General features: G+C 45.9%; 1 protein-coding gene across 2 annotated transcripts; it reads left to right on the plus strand.

The window, feature by feature from the left end:
- LOC108695959 (protein-arginine deiminase type-1) lies at positions 1-26,105 on the plus strand. 2 transcript variants are annotated; one of them, XR_005962624.1, is made up of 17 exons: positions 1-614; positions 6,220-6,400; positions 6,820-6,889; positions 7,091-7,152; positions 7,279-7,396; positions 7,671-7,793; positions 10,440-10,606; positions 13,944-14,035; positions 16,417-16,528; positions 18,101-18,208; positions 19,047-19,201; positions 19,544-19,709; positions 21,051-21,144; positions 23,341-23,417; positions 23,893-24,024; positions 24,430-25,147; positions 25,299-26,105. XR_005962624.1 is itself a non-coding variant. In XM_041569884.1 (16 exons), the coding sequence occupies exons 1-16, from the start codon at positions 526-528 to the stop codon at positions 24,661-24,663; spliced, it is 1,980 nt and encodes a 659-aa protein (XP_041425818.1). In that variant the 5' UTR covers positions 1-525; the 3' UTR covers positions 24,664-25,228. The 2 variants fall into 2 exon arrangements, 1 of the variants encoding a protein (XP_041425818.1); XM_041569884.1 differs by lacking the exon at positions 25,299-26,105 and having other exon boundaries at positions 24,430-25,228.

The raw sequence follows: 26,105 nt of genomic DNA on the forward strand, positions 1-26,105 counted from the left end.
GCAGAGTGAGGGAAGGCGACCAAATCTCTGCAAAACGCTCAGTGTGGCCTTACCCTAAATCAGAGGAATTTATTTACGAGTCACACTTCTTTCTAATGGCAGAAGTATCAGAGGAATGTAGCTCCGCCCACTCCAGTGCCACATTATGCTAATTATACTGTGCCGAAAGGGAAACGCTGGTGCTAGACACTCAAACACTGATACCCCAGGAGGGACTCACAGCCCAGCCAATATAAAGAGAAGCCCAGACACTGATACCCCAGGAGGGCAGCAGGAGGGACTCACAGCCCAGCCAATATAAAGAGAAGCCCAGACACTGATACCCCAGGAGGGCAGCAGGAGGGACTCACAGCCCAGCCAATATAAAGAGAAGCTCAAACACTGATACCCCAGGAGGGCAGCAGGAGGGACTCAATATAAGGAGAGACTGAGACACTAATACCCCAGGGGGCAGCAAGGAGGGTACAAGTCAGCAGGAGGAGATACAGTCACACCAGTCACTATATGGGAATATAGAGGAGAATCATGGCCCAGAGATCTGTCTCAATCTCCTATCAGGGACCCACCTATGAAGTGTGTGTGGTTGGACAAGAGCTGACACTCGATATTTACAGGTAAGTGCCCTCTGCGGCTATGGGGTGAATCAAAATAAAAACTCAAGTTTGTTCTTTATTTATATTCTGTGGCAAACCAAATAAGAAAATGTCCCCATCAGATCTGTTTGTCTTCTGGTTAAGTGTCAGCTCCTGGTACCAATAGCTCATTCATGGCTAGAACCACTTCTGGTACAAAGGGACAGGGAACATGAGTTGTGCCCAGTTTATTGGCTTCTGTATATTATACCACTAGGTGGGAGTCTAGAAATACAGGTATATACATGATATTATTATGGGGGGGGAGACTAGCATGAGTCTGACTACAATAAACGCTCTAGAGAAGACTCAGGAGTCCATTGTGCACTTGTGAATGGGTTTGTAAATGACCCCTGATGAATTTGGGATAAGGAGCACGTGACCATGACTTTGAGTGCACATAACTATTTTTTACATATGTTGCTTGTTCAGACTGACTATTACTTTGTGTCTGGCACCAGTAGCAGACTGCAAGCTCTGTGGGTCAGGGAAATTACACAGTAGAAGTAGATATGGGGATAATTTGCCCCATGGCCAAGCAGATACTTGCTCTTATTATTCTAAAGGCAATAAACTGATTAAAGCTACATGCTGATTGGCTGTTACTGGGGTGATAAGGCAGTGTGTGTGTGTGCTCATAGGGTCCCACTCACAATGAAATCCCAATGGGGCCAGATTCAGTAAGTGCAGTACAAGCTGATATGTGTATGTTACTGCATTGCATACCAACCAGATGCATCGTTCTCGCTATTCCTTAACCCTTATAGTGCCAGGGAACTGCTTTGCCACAGGAAGGGACCAATCATATTGTAACATTCCATGACCAATCAGTTATTTCCTTTACTCCCTTCTCTCTTTTCCTTCTGCTATAAACCTATCCTCTCTCCGACTTCTCATTCCTTCTTTTATCTTTCATTTCTCTCCTTTACCCCCTTTCTACTCTCTGCCATCCTCCCTTCTATATTTATCCTCTCCCCCATTTGTCTCTCTACTCCCTAACCCCCTTTCCCTTCTCTCCTTCTGTCTCTCATCCCCTCTCCTTTCCTTTTCTCTCCCAACTGTTTGGCCTTACTCTCCCCCATCCTCCCTCTTCTCTCCCCTTCTATATTTCTCCTCTCCCCCATTTGTCTCTCTACTCCCAAACCCCCTTTCCCTTCTCTCCTTCTGTCTCTCATCCCCTCTCCTTTCCTTTTCTCCCCCAACTGTTTGGCCTTACTCTCCCCCATCCTCCCTCTTCTCTCCCCTTCTATATTTCTCCTCTCCCCCATTTGTCTCTCTACTCCCTAACCCCCTTTCCCTTCTCTTCTTCTGTCTCTCATCCCCTCTCCTTTCCTTTTCTCTCCCAACTGTTTGGCTTTACTCTCCCCCATCCTCCCTCTTCTCTCCCCTTCTATATTTCTCCTCTCCCCCATTTGTCTCTCTACTCCCTAACCCCCTTTCCCTTCTCTCCTTCTGTCTCTCATCCCCTTTCCTTTTCTCTCCCAACTGTTTGGCTTTACTCTCCACCATCCTCCCTCTTCTCTCCCCTTCTATATTTCTCCTCTCCCCCATTTGTCTCTCTACTCCCTAACCCCCTTTCCCTTCTCTCCTTCTGTCTCTCATCCCCTTTCCTTTTCTCCCCCAACAGTTTGGCCTTAGTCTCCCCCATCCTCCCTCTTTTCTCCCCTTCTATATTTCTCCTCTCCCTCATTTGTCTCTCTACTCCCTAATCCCCTTTCCTTTCTCTCCTTCTGTCTCTCATCCCCTCTCCTTTCCTTTTCTCTCCCAACTGTTTGGCTTTACTCTCCCCCATCCCTAACCCCCTTTCTCTTCTCTCCTTCTGTCTCTCATCCCCTCTCCTTTCCTTTTCTCCCCCAACTGTTTGGTCTTACTCTCCCCCATCCTCCCTCTTCTCTCCCCCTCTATATTTCTCCTCTCTCCCATTTGTCTCTCTACTCCCTAACCCCCTTTCCCTTCTCTCCTTCTGTCTCTCATCCCCTCTCCTTTCCTCCCCCAACTGTTTGGCCTTAATCTCCCCATCCTCCCTCTTCTCTCCCCTTCTATATTTCTCCTCTCCCCCATTTGTCTCTCTACTCCCTAACCCCCTTTCCCTTCTCCTTCTGTCTCTCATCCCCTCTCCTTTCCTTTACTCTCCCAACTGTTTGGCCTTACTCTCCCCATCCTCCCTCTTCTCTCACCTTCTATATTTCTCCTCTCCCCCATTTGTCTCTCTACTCCCTAACCCCCTTTCCCTTCTCTCCTTCTGTCTTTCACCCCCTCTCCTTTCCTTTTCTCCCCCAACTGTTTGGCCTTACTCTCCCCCATCCTCCCTCTTCTCTCCCCTTCTATATTTCTCCTCTCCCCCATTTGTCTCTCTACTCCCTAACCCCCTTTCCCTTCTCTCCTTCTGTCTTTCACCCCCTCTCCTTTCCTTTTCTCCCCCAACTGTTTGGCCTTACTCTCCCCCATCCTCCCTCTTCTCTCCCCTTCTATATTTCTCCTCTCCCCCATTTGTCTCTCTACTCCCTAACCCCCTTTCCCTTCTCTCCTTCTGTCTCTCATCCCCTCTCCTTTCCTTTTCTCCCCCAACTGTTTGGCCTTACTCTCCCCCATCCTCCCTCTTCTCTCCCCTTCTATATTTCTCCTCTCCCCCATTTGTCTCTCTCTATTACCTAACCCCCTTTCCCTTCTCTCCTTCTGTCTCTCACCCCCTCTCCTTTCCTTTTCTATTCCCCCAACTGTTTGGCCTTACTCTCCCCCATCCTCCCTCTTCTCTCCCCTTCTATATTTCTCCTCTCCCCCATTTGTCTCTCTACTCCCTAACCCCCTTTCCCTTCTCTCCTTCTGTCTCTCATCCCCTCTCTTTTCCTTTTCTCCCCCAACTGTTTGGCCTTACTCTCCCCCATCCTCCCTCTTCTCTCCCCTTCTATATTTCTCCTCTCCCCCATTTGTCTCTCTACTCCCTAACCCCCTTTCCCTTCTCTCCTTCTCTCTCTTATCACCTCTCCTTTCCTTTTCTCCCCAACTGTTTGGCCTTACTCTCCCCCATCCTCCTCTTCTCTCCCCTTCTATATTTCTCCTCTCCCCCATTTGTCTCTCTACTCCCTAACCCCCTTTCCCTTCTCTCCTTCTGTCTCTCATCCCCTCTCCTCTCCTTTCCTCCCCCAACTGTTTGGCCTTACTCTCCCCATCCTCCCTCTTCTCTCCCCTTCTATATTTCTCCTCTCCCCCATTTGTCTCTCTACTCCCTAACCCCCTTTCCCTTCTCTCCTTCTGTCTCTCATCCCCTCTCCTTTCCTTTTCTCTCCCAACTGTTTGGCCTTACTCTCCCCCATCCTCCTCTTCTCTCCCCTTCTATATTTCTCCTCTCCCCCATTTGTCTCTCTACTCCCTAACCCCCTTTCCCTTCTCTCCTTCTGTCTCTCATCCCCTCTCCTCTCCTTTCCTCCCCCAACTGTTTGGCCTTACTCTCCCCATCCTCCCTCTTCTCTCCCCTTCTATATTTCTCCTCTCCCCCATTTGTCTCTCTACTCCCTAACCCCCTTTCCCTTCTCTCCTTCTGTCTCTCATCCCCTCTCCTTTCCTTTTCTCTCCCAACTGTTTGGCCTTACTCTCCCCCATCCTCCTCTTCTCTCCCCTTCTATATTTCTCCTCTCCCCCATTTGTCTCTCTACTCCCTAACCCCCTTTCCCTTCTCTCCTTCTGTCTCTCACCCCCTCTCCTTTCATTTTCTCTCCCAACTGTTTGGCCTTTACAACCAGTCCGCAGGGTTTGCCAAGTTCCTCTTTAGTTTACACAAAAAGTTTATGTGGCAGCAAGCGTGATGCTACAGTTGGCACAGGTACCAGTAGGGCAGCGAATAAATGCAAACAGCAGCTTGAAGCTCATTACCTATTCCTGTGTCACCTTGTAATTAGCTCTGTGTTCCTGACTCTCATTTATCTCTTCCAACTGTTCTCTGAGTTATGACTCAGTATACTCAGCTCCCTGCCCCCTAACTCAGTATTTAACATAAATCAATTGTGCAATTTAATTGCAGGTCTGTGCCTGTTTTGTTTAATGTAGTGTTGAAACTTCTCTTGTGTAAATGAGTGTGTTTCAAAAAGCATGGGCTGTTCTCTTCCCCGTGGTCAGACAGGAACCTCCCCCTGGGTAATTGAATCCAATCTCCCCCAGTAATTACCCAGGTACAAAGTTCTGATTCTCTGTACTTCCTGCTCCTGGGCTGTTCTCTTTCCCATGGTCAGACAGGAACCTCCCCCTGGGTAAGTGAATCCAATCTCCCCCAGTACTTACCCAGGTACAGAGCTCTGATTCTCTGTACTTCCTGGGCTGTTCTCTTTCCCATGGTCAGACAGGAACCTCCCCCTGGGTAAGTGAATCAAATCTCCCCCAGTACTTACCCAGGTACAGAGCTCTGATTCTCTGTACTTCCTGCTCCTGGGCTGTTCTCTTTCCCATGGTCAGACAGGAACCTCCCCCTGGGTAAGTGAATCCAATCTCCCGCAGTACTTACCCAGGTACAGAGCTCTGATTCTCTGTACTTCCTGCTCCTGGGCTGTTCTCTTTCCCCTGGTCAGACAGGAACCTCCCCCTGGGTAAGTGAATCCAATCTCCCCCAGTACTTACCCAGGTACAGAGCTCTGATTCTCTGTACTTCCTGCTCCTGGGCTGTTCTCTTTCCCATGGTCAGACAGGAACCTCCCCCTGGGTAAGTGAATCCAATCTAGCCCAGTACTTACCCAGGTACAGAGCTCTGATTCTCTGTACTTCCTGCTCCTGGGCTGCTCTCTTTCCCATGGTCAGACAGGAACCTCCCCCTGGGTAAGTGAATCTCCCCCAGTACTTACCCAGGTACAGAGCTCTGATTCTCTGTACTTCCTGCTCCTGGGCTGTTCTCTTTCCCATGGTCAGACAGGAACCTCCCCTTGGGTAAGTGAATCCAATCTCCCCCAGTACTTACCCAGGTACAGAGCTCTGATTCTCTGTACTTCCTGCTCCTGGGCTGCTCTCTTTCCCATGGTCAGACAGGAACCTCCCCCTGGGTAAGTGAATCCAATCTCCCCCAGTACTTACCCAGGTACAGAGCTCTGATTCTCTGTACTTCCTGCTCCTGGGCTGTTCTCTTTCCATGGTCAGACAGGAACCTCCCCCTGGGTAAGTGAATCCAATCTCCCCCAGTACTTACCCAGGTACAGAGCTCTGATTCTCTGTACTTCCTGCTCCTGGGCTGTTCTCTTTCCCATGGTCAGACAGGAACCTCCCCCTGGGTAAGTGAATCCAATCTCCCCCAGTACTTACCCAGGTACAGAGCTCTGATTCTCTGTACTTCCTGCTCCTGGGCTGCTCTCTTTCCCATGGTCAGACAGGAACCTCCCCTTGGGTAAGTGAATCCAATCTCCCCCAGTACTTACCCACTAAGATTTATATTTATGCTTTATAAAATATAACTACATGATAGAACTGATAACACCCATTAACTCTTCCCTCCCACAAGTCAACATTCAGATTAAAGTTATAATCCCCTTAATTTACTGTTAAAATAAAGTTAATATAATATAAAAGCATAAACACGAAAAAAAACGTTAAACCCCTCTTCTGTCTGCAGATCGGTTCCTTCAGGAGCTGAATCCTTCGAGATTATGCGGACCCCCTCAATAGATATCAGCCTTATCTACAATAAAAATCACACGGAAAAGGCCCAGAAAGGAACCAAGGTGTCACTGTATAAGTCTCCTGTGATTGTCATGTCTTCTGCTGAAGCCAGTGCTGATTTGAATGACTGTAAGGTAATGTATTGGGTGCCCTGCAATATGCACACAACTATTCTATCCTTATGGTACGGTGTGTGTTTTTACTAGGGATGCACCAAATCCACTATTTTAGGATTGGGCCTTGTGAAAGATTCGGCCGAAATACCAAACCAAATCCGAACCCTAATTTACATTTGAAAATTAGGGAAACAAGGGGGAAAGAGGGTAAAACATTTTTGACTTCCTTATTTGTGTGACAAAAAGTCACATGATTTTTTTGGAATCAGATTCGGTTTGACCAGGCACTTTGTTTGATTTGTCTGAATCCTGCTGAAAAAGGCAGAATCCTGAACAAATCCTGGATTCAGTTCATCCATACTTCTTACTCCTGGTCCATTGCACCTATGGACCTAAGTGAGCCATTAAGTCACATGTTCCTCTCTGGTTTCTTACAGGTTAAAGTCTTTTATTATGGGACAGGAGATTCTCCCGTTGGCAGTGCACTGCTGTATTTAACCTGCGTCTGTAAGTACCGGCAAAGATTAATCCACATTGTGCTTTCCCGCTAAACGTGGTATCAGTGCCTGCCAAACGGCACTGGGGCAACTCCTGGGGCACCATATTTGTTGGTTTATTAACACATCAGCTTGAGAATTGGGTGCCGTTCATTAAATGCATCCCTCTCTCTGTGGCTTCCCTGTGAGTCTTAATTGGTTTCTCGTTTAGATGTGTCATTGGATGCAGATGTGAGTCGGACCGGAGCTGTCAGTCGGGGAGTGAAAGACAAGGTAAATGTGATGAGATGTTGTGGAACGTGCAGGTTGGGGCATTGGGGGCACTATTATTATTATAAATTCTGCACCGTAATGGAAGAAAGGTTTTGTGTAGGCTACATCCATCCTTTGTGTCCCTAGGGGTCGTGGAGCTGGGGCCCGGATGGAAAAGGTGCAATACTGCTTGTTAACTGTGACCGAGATCGTGAGGGCAGTGGTGGGACGGACAGCACGGATGTGGGGGCGCCCAATGCTGCAGGTACCCACATCATGACATGGTTTCCATTATATCCAATATGTCGAAGTACTGAGAGAAAGCTAACCTTATATCCAATATGTCGAAGTTGCTTTCTCTCAGTACTTCGACATATTGGATATAAGGTTAGCACCTGGAGCGGGGGTGTTCAACTGAGATTGAGAGCAGGAAACCACCTTTCCCCAGTCGCATATTCTTTTCTTTGACATGGTTTCCATTGTCTTACATTCATAAATGAGCAACAAACACAACCTCAACTTTGCCCCCCCCCAATCAGATATAAAAGACATGTCCCCAATGGTCCTGACGATGGAGGGTCCCAAGGAGGTCTTCAAGTTCCACCAACTGATCCTGCACATCCCTCCTTCCCAGGCAACCAAAGTGCGACTCTATCACAAGGGTAAGTCATTGTTGGGACTGAAACTCGGCAGATCTCACTATAGTTATTCTGCAGAATGCTTTACCATACCTGAGTAACCAGCTCTCGAAGCTCTCTGTTTAGTATAGCAGCTGCCATATTAGCTTCCTGTGACATCACTTCCTGCCTGAGTCTCTCCCTGCTCACTCATAGCTCTGGGCTCAGATTACAACAGGGGAGGGAGAGAGAGGAGCAGACTGAGCATGCTCAAGCCCTAGCCCTGGAGGTTTAAGCTGAAAACAGTTAGTCTGATACAGAAGCCCATGAGTACACAATAGAAGGAAAGAAATGTGATGTTTCTTTTGACAGAGGACTCAGAGCAGCATTACTTTGAGGGGTTACTGGTGTATTTATATAGACCTTTCTGATAAAGCTTACTTACTTTTAGCCTTTCCTTCTCCTTTAAATTTTCCTTTTAAAAAATAACTCCCAGCTATAATAATAATAAATAATTTTTCATATTTCACCAATTTTCCCCATCATAATTCTTTCACCATCTCTTAGATGGCAGCCAGTCATTATAAGCAGTGACTAAAATTATTTCCCCCAAATTCTATGCGTTGCTCTTTTCCGAAACTGGTGTAAAAATTGATGCTGACCTTGTAACATTTTTAAACAAATATGAGAAGCTTGCACTTACTGAGTATACATTATGTACAGTCATTTTCATGGAAAAAATGAATTTTGGTAAATACACCCCCAAAATAAACATTTTATTGCCAGGTGAAGTCAATTATTCCAGCCTTTTCCAGTTGTTTGTAAATCTGCTAAATTTGTCTCCAGTGTTTAAAGCTTCCCCTTTCTGATGTGATTAGGGGACAGTATAGGGATAAACTGGGTGTTAATGAATGAAAGCTCCAATTGATGGGGTGTGCCAAAAGTTTTTAATTATCTTTTATTTTGCTCATGTTTACTCCTGCTTATTTTATACACACCAAACATCAATGCTGTGTGACCTGCCCCTGCCCACATATTCCTAAATGCCAGATGAGGGAGTTGTGTTTGGACTTGTTTGACAGTTAATATTGTATTCTGCATATTTACCCAGTTATTATACAGTTGGGCAGGGTTGCCAGGTCTAATTTTCGAAACCAGTCAAAGTCGGCTACAAAACCAGCTCAAAACTAGCCAAGAGGCACTCAAAATTAGCCCAAAATAGCACAATATGTGCAGTGAAAAAAATGAGGACAGATTCACCCGTCACAAGGGGGGTAACTACAGAGTAGGGCCCAAGGAGGTATAGGGGTCCCATAAGGCTTTAATAGATATACAATTTCAATAAATATTGGTAAAACAGGTCAACCTATAGACATTTTGCTGGCCAGCAGATGTTTGCCCCAAAATTGTCTGAAATTGGGGGAAGTCAAGGGGAAAATTGCGAGAATGCTTAAAGGAGAAACAAACCCTTAATACAAAAAACCCTACCCCCTACACTACATAGACCCCCTCCCTCCTTCCCCCCAGCCTAGCTGCCCCCTCGGGCAAATGCCCCTAAGTCTTTACTTACGCCTCGGTGCAGATTCTGTCCGGCGGAGTTCACGGGTGCCATCATCAGCTGCTTCGGTAAGCTTTGGAATGAGACTGGCGGAGCGGCGCATGTGCAGTTGGAGCAATTTTCTGTTTCGCAACAACTGCGCATGCGCCAAAACTTACAAAAATTGCTGAAGCGCTGGTCTCATTCCAAAGCTTACTGAGGCGTAAGTAAAGACTTAGGGGCATTTGCCCAAGGGGGCAGCTAGGCTGGGGGGGGAAGGAGGGAGACGGGGTCTATGTAGGGTAGGGGGGTAGGTTTTTTTTATTAAGGGTTTGTTTCTCCTTTAAGAATGAAGGGAGACTGGGATACAGAGCCCAAAATCTGGTTACTCGCAACTAGTGATGAGCGAATTTATTCACCAGCCATAGATTTGCGTCTATTTCACGCCGGGGTACAGATGTGTTAGAACAGCATTGAATGTAGCAGACAGGTGGTGTCGAAGGCCCCCGCCTCTGTTCAGGGATGGTTTCTCCACCTTGACATGAATCGCCTCTTTCACGCCTCGTTCAAACCAGCGGTCTTCTTGCTGAAGATAGCAAGGTCCAAATCTTGGATAAAGAAGACGCTGGTTTGAACGAGGTGTGAAAGAGGCGATTCATGTCAAGGTGGAGAAACCATCCCTGAACAGAGGCGGAGGCCTTCGACTCCACCTGTCTGCTACATACAATGTGTTCTAACATCTGTACCCCGGCGGTTTCAGAACACGTCACACATCCATTCATGTAACTCTCACAAGTAACACCTGTATCTAGGAGTCACATGACATATTGGATAATTTTATCACAGTAACTACACAGAATGTACACCTCTGTGAATTTCTTCAGATGTCACCTCTTTGAAGAGTTACAATGTGCCATTGTGATTGGATTAGTGGAAGAGTTTATATGCCGAGAACTTCCCACACCAGTCAGTTGTACTGAAGAAGCTGCTCGGATGAGTAGTGAAACGTCTTCATTGATTACTCAGCAAGTCCAGTTGGTTTTAGATTGACCTATACTAGATATACCATGACCTGGATGAATGAAAATCTTCATAGTCATACTATTATTATCACTACCTAAATATGGAATCATTTTGTTTTGACTTGGATCTAGGTGATTATGGCTACCTGCATGTTTTGGGGGGAGCCAAACTGTCCTATGAAGTCCAGAGAGGGAACAACAGAGAAATGGGATTCTATGTGGAGGGTCTGGATTTCCCCGATGTTGACTTCCCCGGGCTTGTTCATATCAGTCTGTCTCTCCAGAGAATCTCTGATTCAGTAAGTTCACAGATCAGAGCATTAGAACATTCCCAGGGCTATACCAACCTGTAGCGAATCAGAGCATTAGAACATTCCCGGGGCTAGAGAAAACTTGTATCAAATCAAAGCATTAGAACATTCCCAGGGCTATGTCAACCTGTAGCCAATCAGAGCATTAGAACATTCCCAGGGCTATGTCAACCTGTAGCCAATCAGAGCATTACAACATTCCCAGGGCTATGCCAACCTGTAGCCAATCAAAGCATTAGAACATTCCCAGGGCTATGTCAACCTGTAGCCAATCAGAGCATTACAACATTCCCAGGGCTATGCCAACCTGTAGCCAATCAGAGCATTACAACATTCCCAGGGCTATGCCAACCAGAGCATTAGAACATTTCCAGGGCTAGAGCAAACTGTGTCCAATCAGAGCATTAGAACATTCCCAGGGCTATGCCAACCTGTAGCCAATCAGAGCATTAGAACCTTCCCAGGGCTAGCACAAACGGTATCCAATCAGAGCATTAGAACATTCCCAGGGTTATGCCAACCTGTAGCCAACCAGAGCATTAGAACATCCCCAGGGCTAGAGCAACCTGTATCCAATCAGAGCATTAGAACATTCCCAGGGCTATGTCAACTTGTAACCAATCAGAGCATTAGAACATTCCCAGGGCTATGCCAACCTGTAGCCAACCAGAGCATTAGAACATTCCCAGGGCTAGAGCAAACTGCATCCAATCAGAGCATTAGAACATTCCCAGGGCTATGCCAACCTCTAGCCAATGAAAGCATTAGAATATTCCCAGGGCTAGAGCAACCTGTATCCAATCAGAGCATTAGAACATTCCCAGGGCTATGTCACCCTGTAGCCAATCAGAGCTTTAGAACATTCCCAGGGCTATATCAACTTGTAACCAATCAGATTGTTAGAACATTCTCAGGGCTATGCCAACCTGTAGCCAATCAGAGCAAGAGAACAATCCCAAGGCTAGACCGACTTGTAGCCAATCAGAGCATTAGAAAGGGCTGTGGCTAAACTAACCTGTAGCCAATCAGAGCATTAGGAAGAAATGTAATGCTCTTTTTAAGGGTAATTTAACCTACTTTTGAATTTCATAGTTGAATGTTTTTGAGAAACGACCTGGACTATAAATACCAGCAGGGGGCACTACTGTTTGGGTTGGAGCCTCTCAGAAGTGCAGTATCTACAGGGAACATTAGGCAGGGTTATGTCATTAGAAATAATCACCAATATTGGATGGGGAGTGGCTGGCTTTCTCTGGATGCCCATGGAATACCCATTTGGGAGATATTTGGCCCCTGCCAGTGCTTTTAGAGCAGTCACATGGGAGGGGCGGAGCATGCTGATTGGACTTCTGAAAGCAGTGAAAGTACAAGTGGGTCCCTATGTTTGTTACATACACAGACCTTTCCCATCTTATTCAGGCTGATTCTATTTGAACATAAATCTCTACTGGTGTCCCATAGCAACCAATCAGATTTTTACTGTTTTTACAATTGGTCTAGTAACCCACAGCAGCAGAAAGTATTCATTGACCGCCTCTCTAAAAGTAAAAATCGGATTGGTTGCTATGGGACACCAGTATAGATTTATGTTCAAACTACCAGCTGGAATAGAATCAGCCTGAATGCAACCCTGATGTTGCTGAACTACAAATCCCAGAATAATGTAACACATCATGAAGGTTGAGGCATGCTGGGAGCTGTAGTCCAGCAACATCAGGGTTGTATTCTTAAAGCAATATTGCACAATAAATCTTTTATCCAAATATCCACAGCCAGTGATTGCTTTAAAATGCAAATTAATCCTCCAATGAGAATCCCAGCTGATCTGTATCAATCTGACTCCATGTTCTTGTTCTGCAACTGGAGTTGGAAGCTTTAAGCCCAGTTTCCCAGCACTGAACAAGTCTGTCCTTTATCCCCATGTCTCATTCCAGTGTCATATAATGAAGAAATAAATAATTCTCTCTATATGTAACATAACAGCAAGATGCCTGACATGGGGCTGGGAATCAGCATTCTCATTGGTCACTTCTTTTGCTTTTATAATGAAGTAGAATTCTCATTGGTGAATTTTCTTGCATCTACAAGTACATTTTTGGCAACTTCTATAGAAAACTAGGGAGCATTATGGGAAGGTGTTATGGCTGGGTTTACGTCCCATTTAAGAAAGGAATTTTATCAGTATGAGTGTTCCAGTTCTGTATATTTTACCCATGATCTATTAAAGGGGTGCTTCCCCTTTACTTTAACTTTTAGTATGTTACAGAATGGCTAATTCTAAGCAACTTTTCAAGTGGTCTTCATTTGTTCTTTTATATAGTTTTTAATTATTTGCCTTCTTCTTCTGGCTCTTTTCAGTTTTAAAACAGGGGTCACTGACTCCATCTAAAAAATCAAATGCTCTGTAAAGCTACAAATTTATAGTTATTGCTACTTTCTATTCCTCATCTTTCTATTCAGTCCCTCTCATATTCATATTCCAGTCTCTTATTAAAATAATGCTTGGTTGCTAGGGTAAGTTGTACCCTAGCAACCGGATTGCTGAAATTACAAACTGGAGAGCTGCTGAATAAAAAGCTAAATAACTCAAAAACCAAAAATAATTAAAAAAAAAAAAGAAAACCACTTGCAAACAATCTCAGAATATCCCTCTCTACATCATACTAAAAGTTTATTTAAAGGTGAACAACCTCTTTAAAGCCCGGAAATCCTTCCAAATGACCAATAATATGAGGAGGGGGTAAATGGAAGCAGCACTGGAGAGGAACCCATTGTCAGTAGTTGACTTTCTCTTATGAAAGACACAAGGGATTCTGGGAGATGTTTGGAATCCATCACATGGACATTATTACCCACTCACTGCAGGTTTATTTGCCCTTTCACCCTATTATCAAACATGAGAATGTATATTACACAGCTGAATAGAGATCAGAAGCTTTTGGAGGGAATAATGGTGAAATCAGCCCTCTCTGATTCCGTCCTCCTAATATACATTTATATATTTACCTTCCCCAGTGACATCACACATGGACAGGTTGGTTGATAATAAAGAAACAAGTATGGCGCTGGGTAGGGTGGGCTTCAGACTGGGAATGGCTGGTTAGGGATGGGGTGTGTCATTGAAAATGTCAATTTGGCGAGATTGCTAATCCTTATGTAACAATCGCTGGTCAATATTGGGTTTGGAGTGGCATTGTTTCCCTAGATGCTCATGGAATACCCATTAGAGGGCTATCTGGCAGTGCTTGGGGTTTTCAAAGGGGGAGGAGCCTGCCAATCGGAGCACCATACAAGCTCTCTAACTATTTTGTCCCTTTCCCTTTAGCATGAATTATTTGTTGAAAAAGTGGCTTTCAGGCTGACGCCATGGATAATGACCCCCAACACCCAGAAACCCCTGGAAGTCTATGTCTGCAGGTACCATGGGGGTATTCTCCCATTAACACTCATTTTTGGTCTCTCTTAGCAACAGATTTATACTGCCCAAAATACAATGTCCACTGTTCCAGTTAAGAAAGAAACTTTCAGGCTTGAAACTTTTAGTGCTCTTCTCCTGTTTTCTAAATATATATTATATATATATATATATATATATATATATATATATATATACTGTTTCAGAAAGTACCCGCACTCTTTCGTAGTCCAGTGGTGGGTGCTTGGTCAAGAGTATAGCATACAAAGTTCAGATTGGACCAGCACTCCCACTTGTGTTTCAATTGATTTTATTAAATCATCACTCGTATTTTCCAACGTTTCGGCCATCCTTGATAAAGGCCCCAAGGGGGGCCGAAACTATGGAAAATATGAGTGATGATTTAATAAAATCAATTGAAACACAAGTGGAGTGCTGGTCCAATCTGAAGCTCTTTCCCATGGTCAGACAGGAACCTCCCCCTGGGTAAGTGAATCCAATCTCCCCCAGTACTTACCCAGTACAGAGCTCTGATTCTCTGTACTTCCTGCTCCTGGGCTGTTCTCTTTCCCATGGTCAGACAGGAACCTCCCCCTGGGTAAGTGAATCCAATCTCCCCCAGTATTACCCAGGTACAGAGGTCTGATTCTCTGTACTTCCTGCTCCTGGGCTGCTCTCTTTCCCATGGTCAGACAGGAACCTCCCCCTGGGTAAGTGAATCCAATCTCCCCCAGTACTTACCCAGGTACAGAGCTCTGATTCTCTGTACTTCCTGCTCCTGGGCTGTTCTCTTTCCATGGTCAGACAGAACCTCCCCCTGGGTAAGTGATCCAATCTCCCCAGTACTTACCCAGGTACAAGCTCTGATTCTCTGTACTTCCTGTCCTGGGCTGTTCTCTTTCCCATGTCAGACAGGAAACCTCCCCCTGGGTAAGTGAATCCAAATCTCCCCAGTACTTACCCAGGTACAGAGCTCTGATTCTCTGTACTTCCTGCTCCTGGGCTGTTCTCTTTCCCATGGTCAGACAGAACCTCCCCTGGGTAAGTGAATCCAATTCTCCCCCAGTACTTACCCCAGGTACAGAGCTCTGATTCTCTGTACTTCCTGCCTCCTGGGCTTGTTTCTCTTTCCCATGGTCAGACAGGAACCTCCCCCTGGGTAAGCTGAATCCCCCAATCTCCCCCAGTACTACCACAGGAGCAGAGCTCTGATCTCTCACTGTACTTCCTGCTCCTGGCTGATTCTTTTTTCCCAATGCGTCAGACAGGAACCTCCCCCTGGGTAAGTGGAAAATCCAATCTCCGCCAGTCACTTACCCAGTAACGAGACTTTTTTTCTCTGTAATCCTGCTCCTGGTCTGTTCTCTTTCTTCCCTTGTAGAGACAGGACTCTCCCCGGTGAAGGTTAGCAAATCCAAATATCCCCCACACTTACCAGGTAACAGCTTCTGATCTCTGTCCTTCAGCTGCTACCATGGGCATTGTTCTCTATTCCTCATGGTCAGACCAGACGAATCCTCCTCCCATGTAAAGTAAATCAACTCTCCACCCAATAGCCTTGGTATCTATTCTCAAAAATCCATGAATCCAACGCCAGTTATTTGAACAGAGCCTTATACCAGCGTTCTCTGCATGTGCTTCGTCTGTACTTCCTGCTCCTGGCTGTTCTCTTTCCCATGTCAGACAGAACCTCCCCCTGGGTAAAGTTCCAATCTCCCCCAGACTTAAGCCCAGTACAGTACTCATTGATTCTCTGTAAGTTCCTCTCCTACTGTTCTCTTTTCCTGGTCAGACAGAACGATCCCCCGCTATAGATGAATTCAGATTCCCCCTGCAGTATTAGCCACATTAGGCAAGAGCTGTCCTTGTACTTCCGCTCCGGGCTGTTCTCTTCCCCCATGTCAGAACAGGAAAGACCTTCCGGCCTGGTAAGTATCACTATATTCATCCCCAGTCATTACCCAGGTCCAGAGATATACTTCCAAAAAGTATTGTATTGTTCCCTTGTCACTGCTCCACATTCCTATTACCCAAATCCTTGATCACATTGATGGAGTGTACACCAGTATCTGCTGAAGCTGCTGAAAATTTCACAACTCCTGGTGAGCCACCCAGTTCATTCGTCAATTGTTTTTCGAGCAGTTAGATGATTACTTGCCTCATGCTGCAGCTCCAGGGTAGTCACATTCTTCCTGGGGTTTTTGTTGGGTTTCTGTCTATGAAATTGTTTAATGGTAGTAGACTAAGTGCATGATCATATTGGTGGATGACCGATTAAGATTGGGTCCCTGTTTTTTATCAGGTAATGGCAGGAATGTTACTGGGGGCTGAGAGTTCCCCCTTCCTCCTGAATGTCGTCCTTACTGGTACCATTTCCCCCCAGTGTGCAGGACAACTGGCCATTCCTGAAAGAGCTGATGAGTTTTGTAAAGAAGGCGCAGTGTCAGCTGAACATGTGCCCAGAGCTGGAGAATTGTGGGGATCGCTGGATACAGGTGGGAATATCCTCCATCACTATTTCTACTGACACATCTCTCTCTCCCCTTCCCTCTCATTCCTTATACCTGTCCTGTTTCCCCTCTAATTCTCTCATTCAGAGGATCGTGCTGTTTATTGCTGGGGGTATTTTATGTACCGAGTTATATATATTCTAATGTTTGTTACATATGAATCTTTGATAAAGAATTTTTCATTGCAGAACCACCAGCCTTGCTGTGATCAATTAGTGTGCAACATCATTCTATGTTTATCTGTGTGATTCAAATACTTTAATTATAGGGGATTTTTTTTTTATCTTAGCACCTTAAAGGGGACCTGTCACCCAGACACAAAAATCTGTATAATAAAAGTCCTTTTCAAATTAAATATGAAATCCTATTCTATTTTTCATTAAAGTATTCATATCTGTTGTAAACTCATTTTAAAAAATCTCAGCTGTCAATCAAATATTACCTGCCCCTCCTCTATGCCTTAGGCAATTACTTTCACTTTCCATTCAGCACTTCCTACATGTCACTGCTCTCCCCACATTCCCCCCAATCTCTTCACCATTTAATTGTGTAACCAGGACATGGGGATGGACATCAGGTCCCCCATTCTGGTGCACAAACAAGATTCTGAGATGATACAAGACTTGTCTTAATAACAGTGTCCCACAATATGGCTCCTGCCTGCTTGTTATAATTATGAATTCCCAGACTGAAGGAAACAAGATTCAAATAATTTACACAGTGTAATTAAAGTTAATTTTGCTTGACTAATGTGATAAAATAGGATTTGGAATCATTTTTTTGGAAGACAGGTCCCCATTAAATACAAATTTGTAAAAAAATATATATACCCTTGAATGCCCTCCATTACCTTTGATTTTTCTGTTTCCTCTCTACCCAACACCCTCTTTCTCCCCCACACATGCACCCCCTATCACTCCCCCACCCACTCTCTTTCACACACCCTCACCCCCTCTTTTTCCCCCTCACCCAATCTCTCTCACCTACTCCTACATCCTCACCCCCTTTTTCTCCTACACCCTAACCCTCCTCTCTCCCACAACTTAGTCCCCTCCCTGTACCACCCCCTCACCCCTATCTTCTCTATTTCTTCCATCCAGTCCATTAATCTATTCCCCTGCCATCCTAATCCCCAACTCCCCATATCCCATTTTATGCCACCCACCCACCCATCCCAAAAATATCAACATTCCAGAGAGAGAATTTTTTTGTAGGTTTTTGGTGTTTCTTCTGGAATGCCCTGTCTATACTTAGTTATACCCCATTAATTCCCACTTATACCTGATCACCAACCTCTCAGCTGTTCTTCCTTGTAGTACTCAGTACTGGGGCTCATTTATAAACACTGGACAAATCTGCACATGGGCAGTAACCCATAGCAACCTGTTAATTACTGGCAGCTGCAGGTTTGACAGTTAAACCAAACATTTGATGATGGTTGTCATTGGTTATTGCCCTGGTGCAAATTTGCCCGGTGGTTATAAACGAGTCCTACTTGGGACCCTTGGGGCTCGACCCCTTCCAGCACTCACTTGTACCATTCCTTGGCCCCCCCAGGATGAGATGGAGTTCGGGTACATTGAGGCTCCACACAAGTGCTTCCCGGTGGTGTTTGACTCCCCGAGGGACAGGGGACTGAATGGAATGCCTTTCAACAGATTCCTGGTAGGAATATATGTGTGAATATGACTGTGATTTTCCAGCCACTGAGATTTAATTAGGAACTGAGAGAAGGTGGTACAGGGGGTGCTTATAGTATCAGTACTGTGTTCTTATTGCACAATGGCACCCAGGGGCACTCCGCCAATGAGACGAGTTGAGGCACTCAGACGGCAGCGCCCCCCTGGTTGCCAGGGGCGGCAAAAATGCCACTCCTGGTAACTAAGAGCCGAATTTCCGGTTTTCAACTCTAGTCTAGTGCACAATTGCGACGTGGACTCCCCCGACCCCCGTCTGGCGCTGAAGGTGAGTACCATGGGGAGATAGGGGCGGCAAAAACTAAGTCTGCCTTGGGCGGCAAATTGGGGAGGATCGCCCCTGATGGCACCCCAACGGGCCAGCACCCCAGTAGTATTACATTGGACTCACAGACAGTCCAGTTATTTTAATACAGGGGTGCACAAAAGATAGATCGGGATGTACCAGTAGAACTTTAGCTGCTGATCAGTAGATCTCAAGTCAGCTTGTCTGAATCCCCCTCTTATTTCATACTTTTCATTCAGATATTTACTACATTAAAGTTACATAAGAAATAGTTGTTTATTAAATATAGCAATATAAAATCTCTCATAAATCAATATAATATTTAAGTAATATTTTCCATGGAACAGAATGCTAACAGTGCTTATAGATGTAGCTCCTAATGGGACAACATCACAAAAAGTAGACTTGGCTTTAGTAAAGTATGAGCACTCCTGTTTTAATGTATTTATAGCAATGACATCCACTGGTAGGCTACGGTGCCCCCCTCCCCCACTCATTAAATTTGGGTTTGTTCCCCCAGGGACGAGATTTTGGCTATGTGACAAGAGAACCAGAAAACAAAGATGACGTCTCCGACTTGGACAGTTTTGGGAACCTGGAAATCAGTCCCCCAGTGAAAGCAAAAGGGAAGAATTATCCCCTGGGAAGAATCCTGATAGGAGGCACTCTACCCAAGTAAGTACAGCTCTTTCATTTCTATCATATCAAAGCCCAGTGCTTAGGAAAGATGTGAGAAAGGTTTCTAATTTTATTCCTAAGCAGAAGAACATCAGCCTCTTTCTTTCTCCTGACAACTTCCTTGACTACTTGCTGGTCAGACTGGTGGGAAACTGACCAGCAGGTGGCGCTGTTGTAACACAATTCATTCATAGTAACAGTACATGTATCCCTTAATATCTTGGAATTAAAAATAAATAAATAATGAATGTACATTACAAAAGTGCTTAGAATAGCCCCCTCATCAATTTTACATTCACTTATTTTAAAGGTTTACTCATATCCCCTTTCTCCTCTCAGCTCTGACCCTCTGAGTCCGGCCATTACTCGGGCGAGTATGAATAAAGTACTGAAGGATTTCCTCGCGGCCCAGCTGGTGCAGTCTCCGGTGGAGCTCTACTCAGACTGGTTATTCGTGGGGCACATCGATGAGTTCATGTCCTTTGTACCCGCCCCTGATAAAAAGGTAATTGCAAAATAGAAAATGTAAACATTTTGGTCAACCTGCTAAAAGGGGCAGTTCACCTTTAAGTTAACTTTTAGCATGTTATAGATTGGCTAATTCTAAGCAACTTTTTAAATAGCCTACACTTTTTCTTTATTATAGTTTCTGATGTATTTTTATTTGTTTTCTTCTGACTCTTTCCAGATTGCAAATGGGGGTCACTGACCCCCACTTAAAAAACAAATGCTCTGTAAGGCTACACATGTATGTTCAGACCTCTCCTACTCATATTCCAGTCTCATATTAATATCAATGCATGGTTGCTAAGGTAATTTGGACCCTAGCAACCAGATGGCTGAAATTGCAAACTGGAGTTGCTGAATAAAAAGCTAGATAAGTCGAAAACCACAAATTATAAAAGATGAAAACCAATTACAAATTGTCTCAGAATATCCTTCTCTACATCATACTAACAGTTAATTTAACGGTGAACAACTCTTTTAACTCTAACACTAATACACGGGTCATTACAACAGTAAGGAACTGTATCCAATAGGCTTGTCTCCCAGAAGCCAAGGCACTGGCAAATACAGCAGTTTTGGGTCTTATATTAAAGGGATACTGTCATCGGAAAACATGTTTTTTTTCAAAACACATCAGTTAATAGTGCTACTCCAGCAGAATTCTGCACTGAAATCCATTTCTCAAAAGAGCAAACAGATTTTTTTATATTCAATTTTGAAATCTGACATGGGGCTAGACATTTTGTCAATTTCCCAGCTGCCCCAAGTCATGTGACTTGTGCCTGCACTTTAGGAGAGAAATGCTTTCTGGCAGGCTGCTGTTTTACCTACTCAATGTAACTGAATGTGTCTCAGTGGGACCTGGATTTTACTATTGAGTGTTGTTCTTAGATCTACCAGGCAGCTGTTATCTTGTGTTAGGGAGCTGCTATCTGGTTACCTTCCCATTGTTCTTTTGTTTGGCTGCTGGGGGAAAGGGAGGGGGTGATATCACTCCAACTTGCAGTACAGCAGTAAAGAGTGACTGAAGTTTATCAGAGCACAAGTCACATGACTGGGGCAGCTGGGAAACTGACAATATGTCTAGCCCCATGTCAGAATTCATAATTGAATATAAAAAAATCTGTTTGCTCTTTTGAGAAATGGATTTCAGTGCAGAATTCTGCTGGAGCAGCGCTATTAACTGATTCATTTTGAAAAAAATGTTTTTTTCCCATGACAGTATTCCTTTAAGAAGTGGTCAGCTTTAGTAGATTGCTTTTTTCCCAGGATATTGGCAGTAGCATTGTTACAGTGGATATGCCAGGCTCTGTCTCATCTGGTTCTTTGTCTGTCCCAGGGATTCCGACTGCTCCTAGCCAGTCCAAATGTGTGTCTGGAGCTGCTCCGGGAGAAGGAAAAACAAAATTATGGTGGAACCCTCATGTTTGAAGGTACATTTTATAGAGAATCAGAGCTCTGTATCTGGGTAAGTACTGGGGGAGATTGGATTCACTTACCCAGGGGGAGGTTCCTGTCTGACCATGGGAAAGAGAACAGCCCAGGAGTAGGAAGTACAGAGAATCAGAGCTCTGTACCTGGGTAAGTACTGGGGGAGATTCACTTACCCAGGGGGAGGTTCTTGTCTGACCATGGGAAAGAGAACAGCCCAGGAGCAGGAAGTACAGAGAATCAGAGCTCTGTATCTGGGTAAGTACTGGGGGAGATTGGATTCACTTACCCAGGGGGAGGTTCCTGTCTGACCATGGGAAAGAGAACAGCCCAGGAGCAGGAAGTACAGAGAATCAGAGCTCTGTACCTGGGTAAGTACTGGGGGAGATTCACTTACCCAGGGGTAGGTTCCTGTCTGACCATGGGAAAGAGAACAGCCCAGGAGCAGGAAGTACAGAGAATCAGAGCTCTGTACCTGAGCTCTGTACCTGGGTAAGTACTGGGGGAGATTCACTTACCCAGGGGGAGGTTCCTGTCTGACCATGGGAAAGAGAACAGCCCAGGAGCAGGAAGTACAGAGAATCAGAGCTCTGTACCTGGGTAAGTACTGGGGGAGATTGGATTCACTTACCCAGGGGGAGGTTCCTGTCTGACCATGGGAAAGAGAACAGCCCAGGAGCAGGAAGTACAGAGAATCAGAGCTCTGTACCTGGGTAAGTACTGGGGGAGATTGGATTCACTTACCCAGGGGGAGGTTCCTGTCTGACCATGGGAAAGAGAAACAGCCCAGGAGCAGGAAGTACAGAGAATCAGAGCTCTGTACCTGGGTAAGTACTGGGGGAGATTGGATTCACTTACCCAGGGGGAGGTTCCTGTCTGACCATGGGAAAGAGAACAGCCCAGGAGCAGGAAGTACAGAGAATCAGAGCTCTGTACCTGGGTAAGTACTGGGGGAGATTGGATTCACTTACCCAGGGGGAGATTCCTGTCTGACCATGGGAAAGAGAACAGCCCAGGAGCAGGAAGTACAGAGAATCAGAGATATGTATTTGGGTATGTGCTATGGGAGATTAGATAATATTAAACAAGGATAGGCTACTGTATGGCCATGTGAATGCAGTGACTGACTAGCCCACTGGGATACCAGGAAAACTCCCGGTGGGCCCTCCTGCTTCTAAACATTTGGCCTATTTCATGACCATTCCATATTTCCTTTACAAAGAGGCTAAATAGATGGAATAATAGATTATAGTATGTAAAGAAAAGCAGGGCCGGATTTACATAGTGGGCACCCCTAGGCTCACTACCGTTCGTCGCCCCTGTCCCCTTCAGGGGGACAGAAGCAATGGGGATTGGCGCACAGGAAATTTAAAAAATGATTGTATCTCCAGTGCATCCCCAGTGTTTTCGAACCAATATTGGTGTGGTTGGGCAGCATGCTGTCCCCCTAAAATCCTGCCGCCCTAGGCCCGGGCCTACGTGGCCTTTCCACAAATCCAGGCCTGAAGAAACGAGACTCGGAAAATAGAGGTTGAGTGAGGAGAGGAAGAAAATAGTACTGACAGTGGGCCCCTGGTCTAAAGTTTTTTGGTGGGCCCTTGGAGCAGCAAGTACAGGTATGGGACCTGTTATCCAGAATGCTCAGGACCTGGGGTTTTCCGGATAACGGATCTTTCCGTAATTTGGGACTTCGTGCCTTAAGTCTACTAGAAATTCACTTAAACATGAAATAAAGCCAATAGGCTGGTTTTGCCTCCAATAAGGATTAATTATATCTTAGTTGGGATCAAGTTAAAGCTACTGTTTTATTATTACACAGAAAAAGGAAATCAATTTTAAAAATTTGGATTATTTGGATAAAATGGAGGTTATGGGAGACAGCCATTCCGTAATTCGGAGCTTTCTGAATATCGGGTTTCCGGATAAGGGATCCAATACCTGTACACTGGACACTAGTCAGTGGATTGGATTCACCTTTTTACTCTAAAGTGCTTGCGGATCACTTCATGATTCCTGGAACAGAGAATAAGACATTGATACCCAAAGGTCTGACAGAAAGTTAGGAGGGTACTTAACTCTTAGTACATGATCTAAATGACACTGTGAGAATGAATCCTACAACCATAGACTACAACTCCCAGCATGCTGAGCGTGGATGGGACACTAGTGTGATGCCACTAAATTGTTCCTCTTTGCAGGACTGGACATTGTGCCCTACTCCATCACTGAAATCCTCTCTGATGATAAAGTGCTGAAGGGTTCTGCCTACGCTCAGGTAATCCAGGGGCCACTCAAGTGTATTACTGGTAACACCTCAGAGTAACATCTCAGGGGTCTGTGTTTGTTGCACCCAGTGACATGAGCTGTTTCACTACCCAATGCACCACTGCTGGGTGTAACTGCCATGTGGCTAGGAGTAGAGCGGGTCCCATTGGGGTCCATTCTGATGTCCATTTTCAGAACAATGTGCAAAACATATTGCCTTCTTTGTATGTTTAGGGCCCTAAGAAGATATTGATTGGGGCCCAGGAACTTACTGGTGGGGTCACTTCTGGTTTGTACCAGAAATAGATTCCTCAGTGGAAATCTCTTGGCTTTTGTAGTCAGAACTGCCCAATGGCTGCAGGGTCTGATCTGTCCAATCACAGAGAACGTAACGTGTGCTTGTCAACAATACCCCCCAAAACAATGTAACATGACCCCCACATTCCACTTCCGATATCTGACACCCAGTCCTTCCTTTTGCACAGAAATGCATTGACCTCAACAGAAACATCATGAAGGAGGAACTTGGACTCTCGGAGGAAGATATCATCGATATACCCATGCTCTTCAAACTTGTGTCAGGTTATAACCAAGCTGAGTCCTTCTTCCCCAATATGGTGAGTTGCTTTAACTGGGGGGTTGATGGGAGTCACCCTGCACCAAGAAAGAGGGATAATAATTTAGAGCTTCAGCCATAGCCAAGATGGCACCGGACCTCTTAATTCCCAACCTGGTGGTACTGTAGGTACATAGGCCTTTTGCTGATGGATTCCATGTGATCTGCCGCATACAGGCTTGTGATTGGCTAGCACAGGTACAGCTAACCCCCAAATTGAACTTAATTGATTACTGCCCATTGGCCTTGTCATTTAATTTTTAGTTAATTATAGAGTAGAGATAATTGGAGATTTCTTTTTTCTTTTGGTGGGGGGAGGGTTGCCTTAAGTGATAGTATTGTCAGACAAGAGGAGATCATTTGGGTCACTGGGCCTCATGGTTACGTTTTATTCGGATCTCCTTAGGTGAATATGTTGGTACTGGGGCAGTTCCTGGGAATCCCCAAGCCATTTGGACCCAAGATTAATGGGAAGTGCTGTTTGGAGCAGAAAGTATGTTCTTTGCTGGAGCCTCTGGGATTGGACTGCACCTTCATTGATGATTTTGGCCCCTACCATCAGAAATGCGGAGAGGTTCACTGTGGCACCAACGTGATAAGGAAACCTTTCTCTGACAAATGGTGGCACTGCCTTCCTTAGATGCCAACTGCCAGAGCCACAGACTAACAAGAGCTGAAGGGAAGCTTTGAAATACAAAGCCTGAACATTCCATTGCCAAACGAAAGGTGGTGCTTTTCCGGAACACCCCCCTAAACCCCTCTCCCACTACTCCTCTGTCTCATATGCCCACATGATGCCCACCAATGTACAGGTATATCAGTTGCCAATAGGTCTGATTCTGAGAGTTGTGTTACTCACCACTAATATTCTGTTAATATCATGTCAGCTGTGCCCTCTCACTACTGTCTCCCCCGTTTTTGTTACTCACCACCCCTGTCTCCCCCAGTGTGTTACCCACCACCCCTGTCTCCCCCAGTGTTACCCACTGACCCCTGTCTCCCCCAGTGTGTTACCCACCACCCCTGTCTCCCCCAGTGTGTTACCCACCACCCCTGTCTCCCCCAGTGTGTTACCCACCACCCCTGTCTCCTCCAGTGTTACCCACTGACCCCTGTCTCCCCCAGTGTGTTACCCACCAGCCCCTCTCTCCCCCAGTGTGTTACCCACCAACCTGTCTCCCCCAGTGTGTTACCCACTGACCCCTGTCTCCCCCAGTGTGTTACCCACAACCCGTCTTGCCCAGTGTGTTACCCACCGACCCCTGTCTCCCCCAGGTGTGTTACCCACGACCCCTGTCTCCCCAGTGTGTTACCCACGACCCCTGTCTCCCCCAGTGTGTTACCCACGACCCCTGTCTCCCCCAGTGTGTTACCCACGGACCCCTGTCTCTCCTATTTTTGTGACCTACCACCCCGTCTCCTCCAGTGTGTTACCCACCGACCCTGTCTCCCCCAGTGTGTTACCCACCGACCCCTGTCTCCCCATTTGTTACCCACCGACCCGTCTCCCCCAATGTGTTACCCACCAACCCCTGTCTCCCCCTGTTTGTTACCCACCGACCCCTGTCTCCCCCTGTTTGTTACCCAGCGACCCCTGTCTCACCCAGTGTGTTACCCACCAACCCGTCTCCCCCAGTGTGTTACCCACCGACCCCTGTCTCCCCCAGTGTGTTACCCACGACCCCTGTCTCCCCCAGTGTGTTACCCACTGACCCCTGTCTCTCCCATTTTTGTGACCCACCACCCCGTCTCCTCCAGTGTGTTACCCACCGACCCCTGTCTCCCCCAGTGTGTTACCCACCGACCCCTGTCTCCCCCAGTGTGTTACCCACCAACCCCTGTCTCCCCCTGTTTGTTACCCACCGACCCCTGTCTCCCCCATTGTGTTACCCACCGACCCCTGTCTCCCCCTGTTTGTTACCCACCGACCCCTGGCTCACCCAGTGTGTTACCCACCGACCCCTGTCTCCCCCAGTGTGTTACCCACCGGCTCCTGTATCCCCCAGTGGGTTACCCACCGACCCCTGTCTCCCCAATGTATCATGGAAATGAAATAAATAAAATAAGAGCTGTGTTACTGAA

This window comes from Xenopus laevis, chromosome 7L (assembly GCF_017654675.1).
Source record: "Xenopus laevis strain J_2021 chromosome 7L, Xenopus_laevis_v10.1, whole genome shotgun sequence".
NCBI lineage: Eukaryota > Metazoa > Chordata > Amphibia > Anura > Pipidae > Xenopus > Xenopus laevis.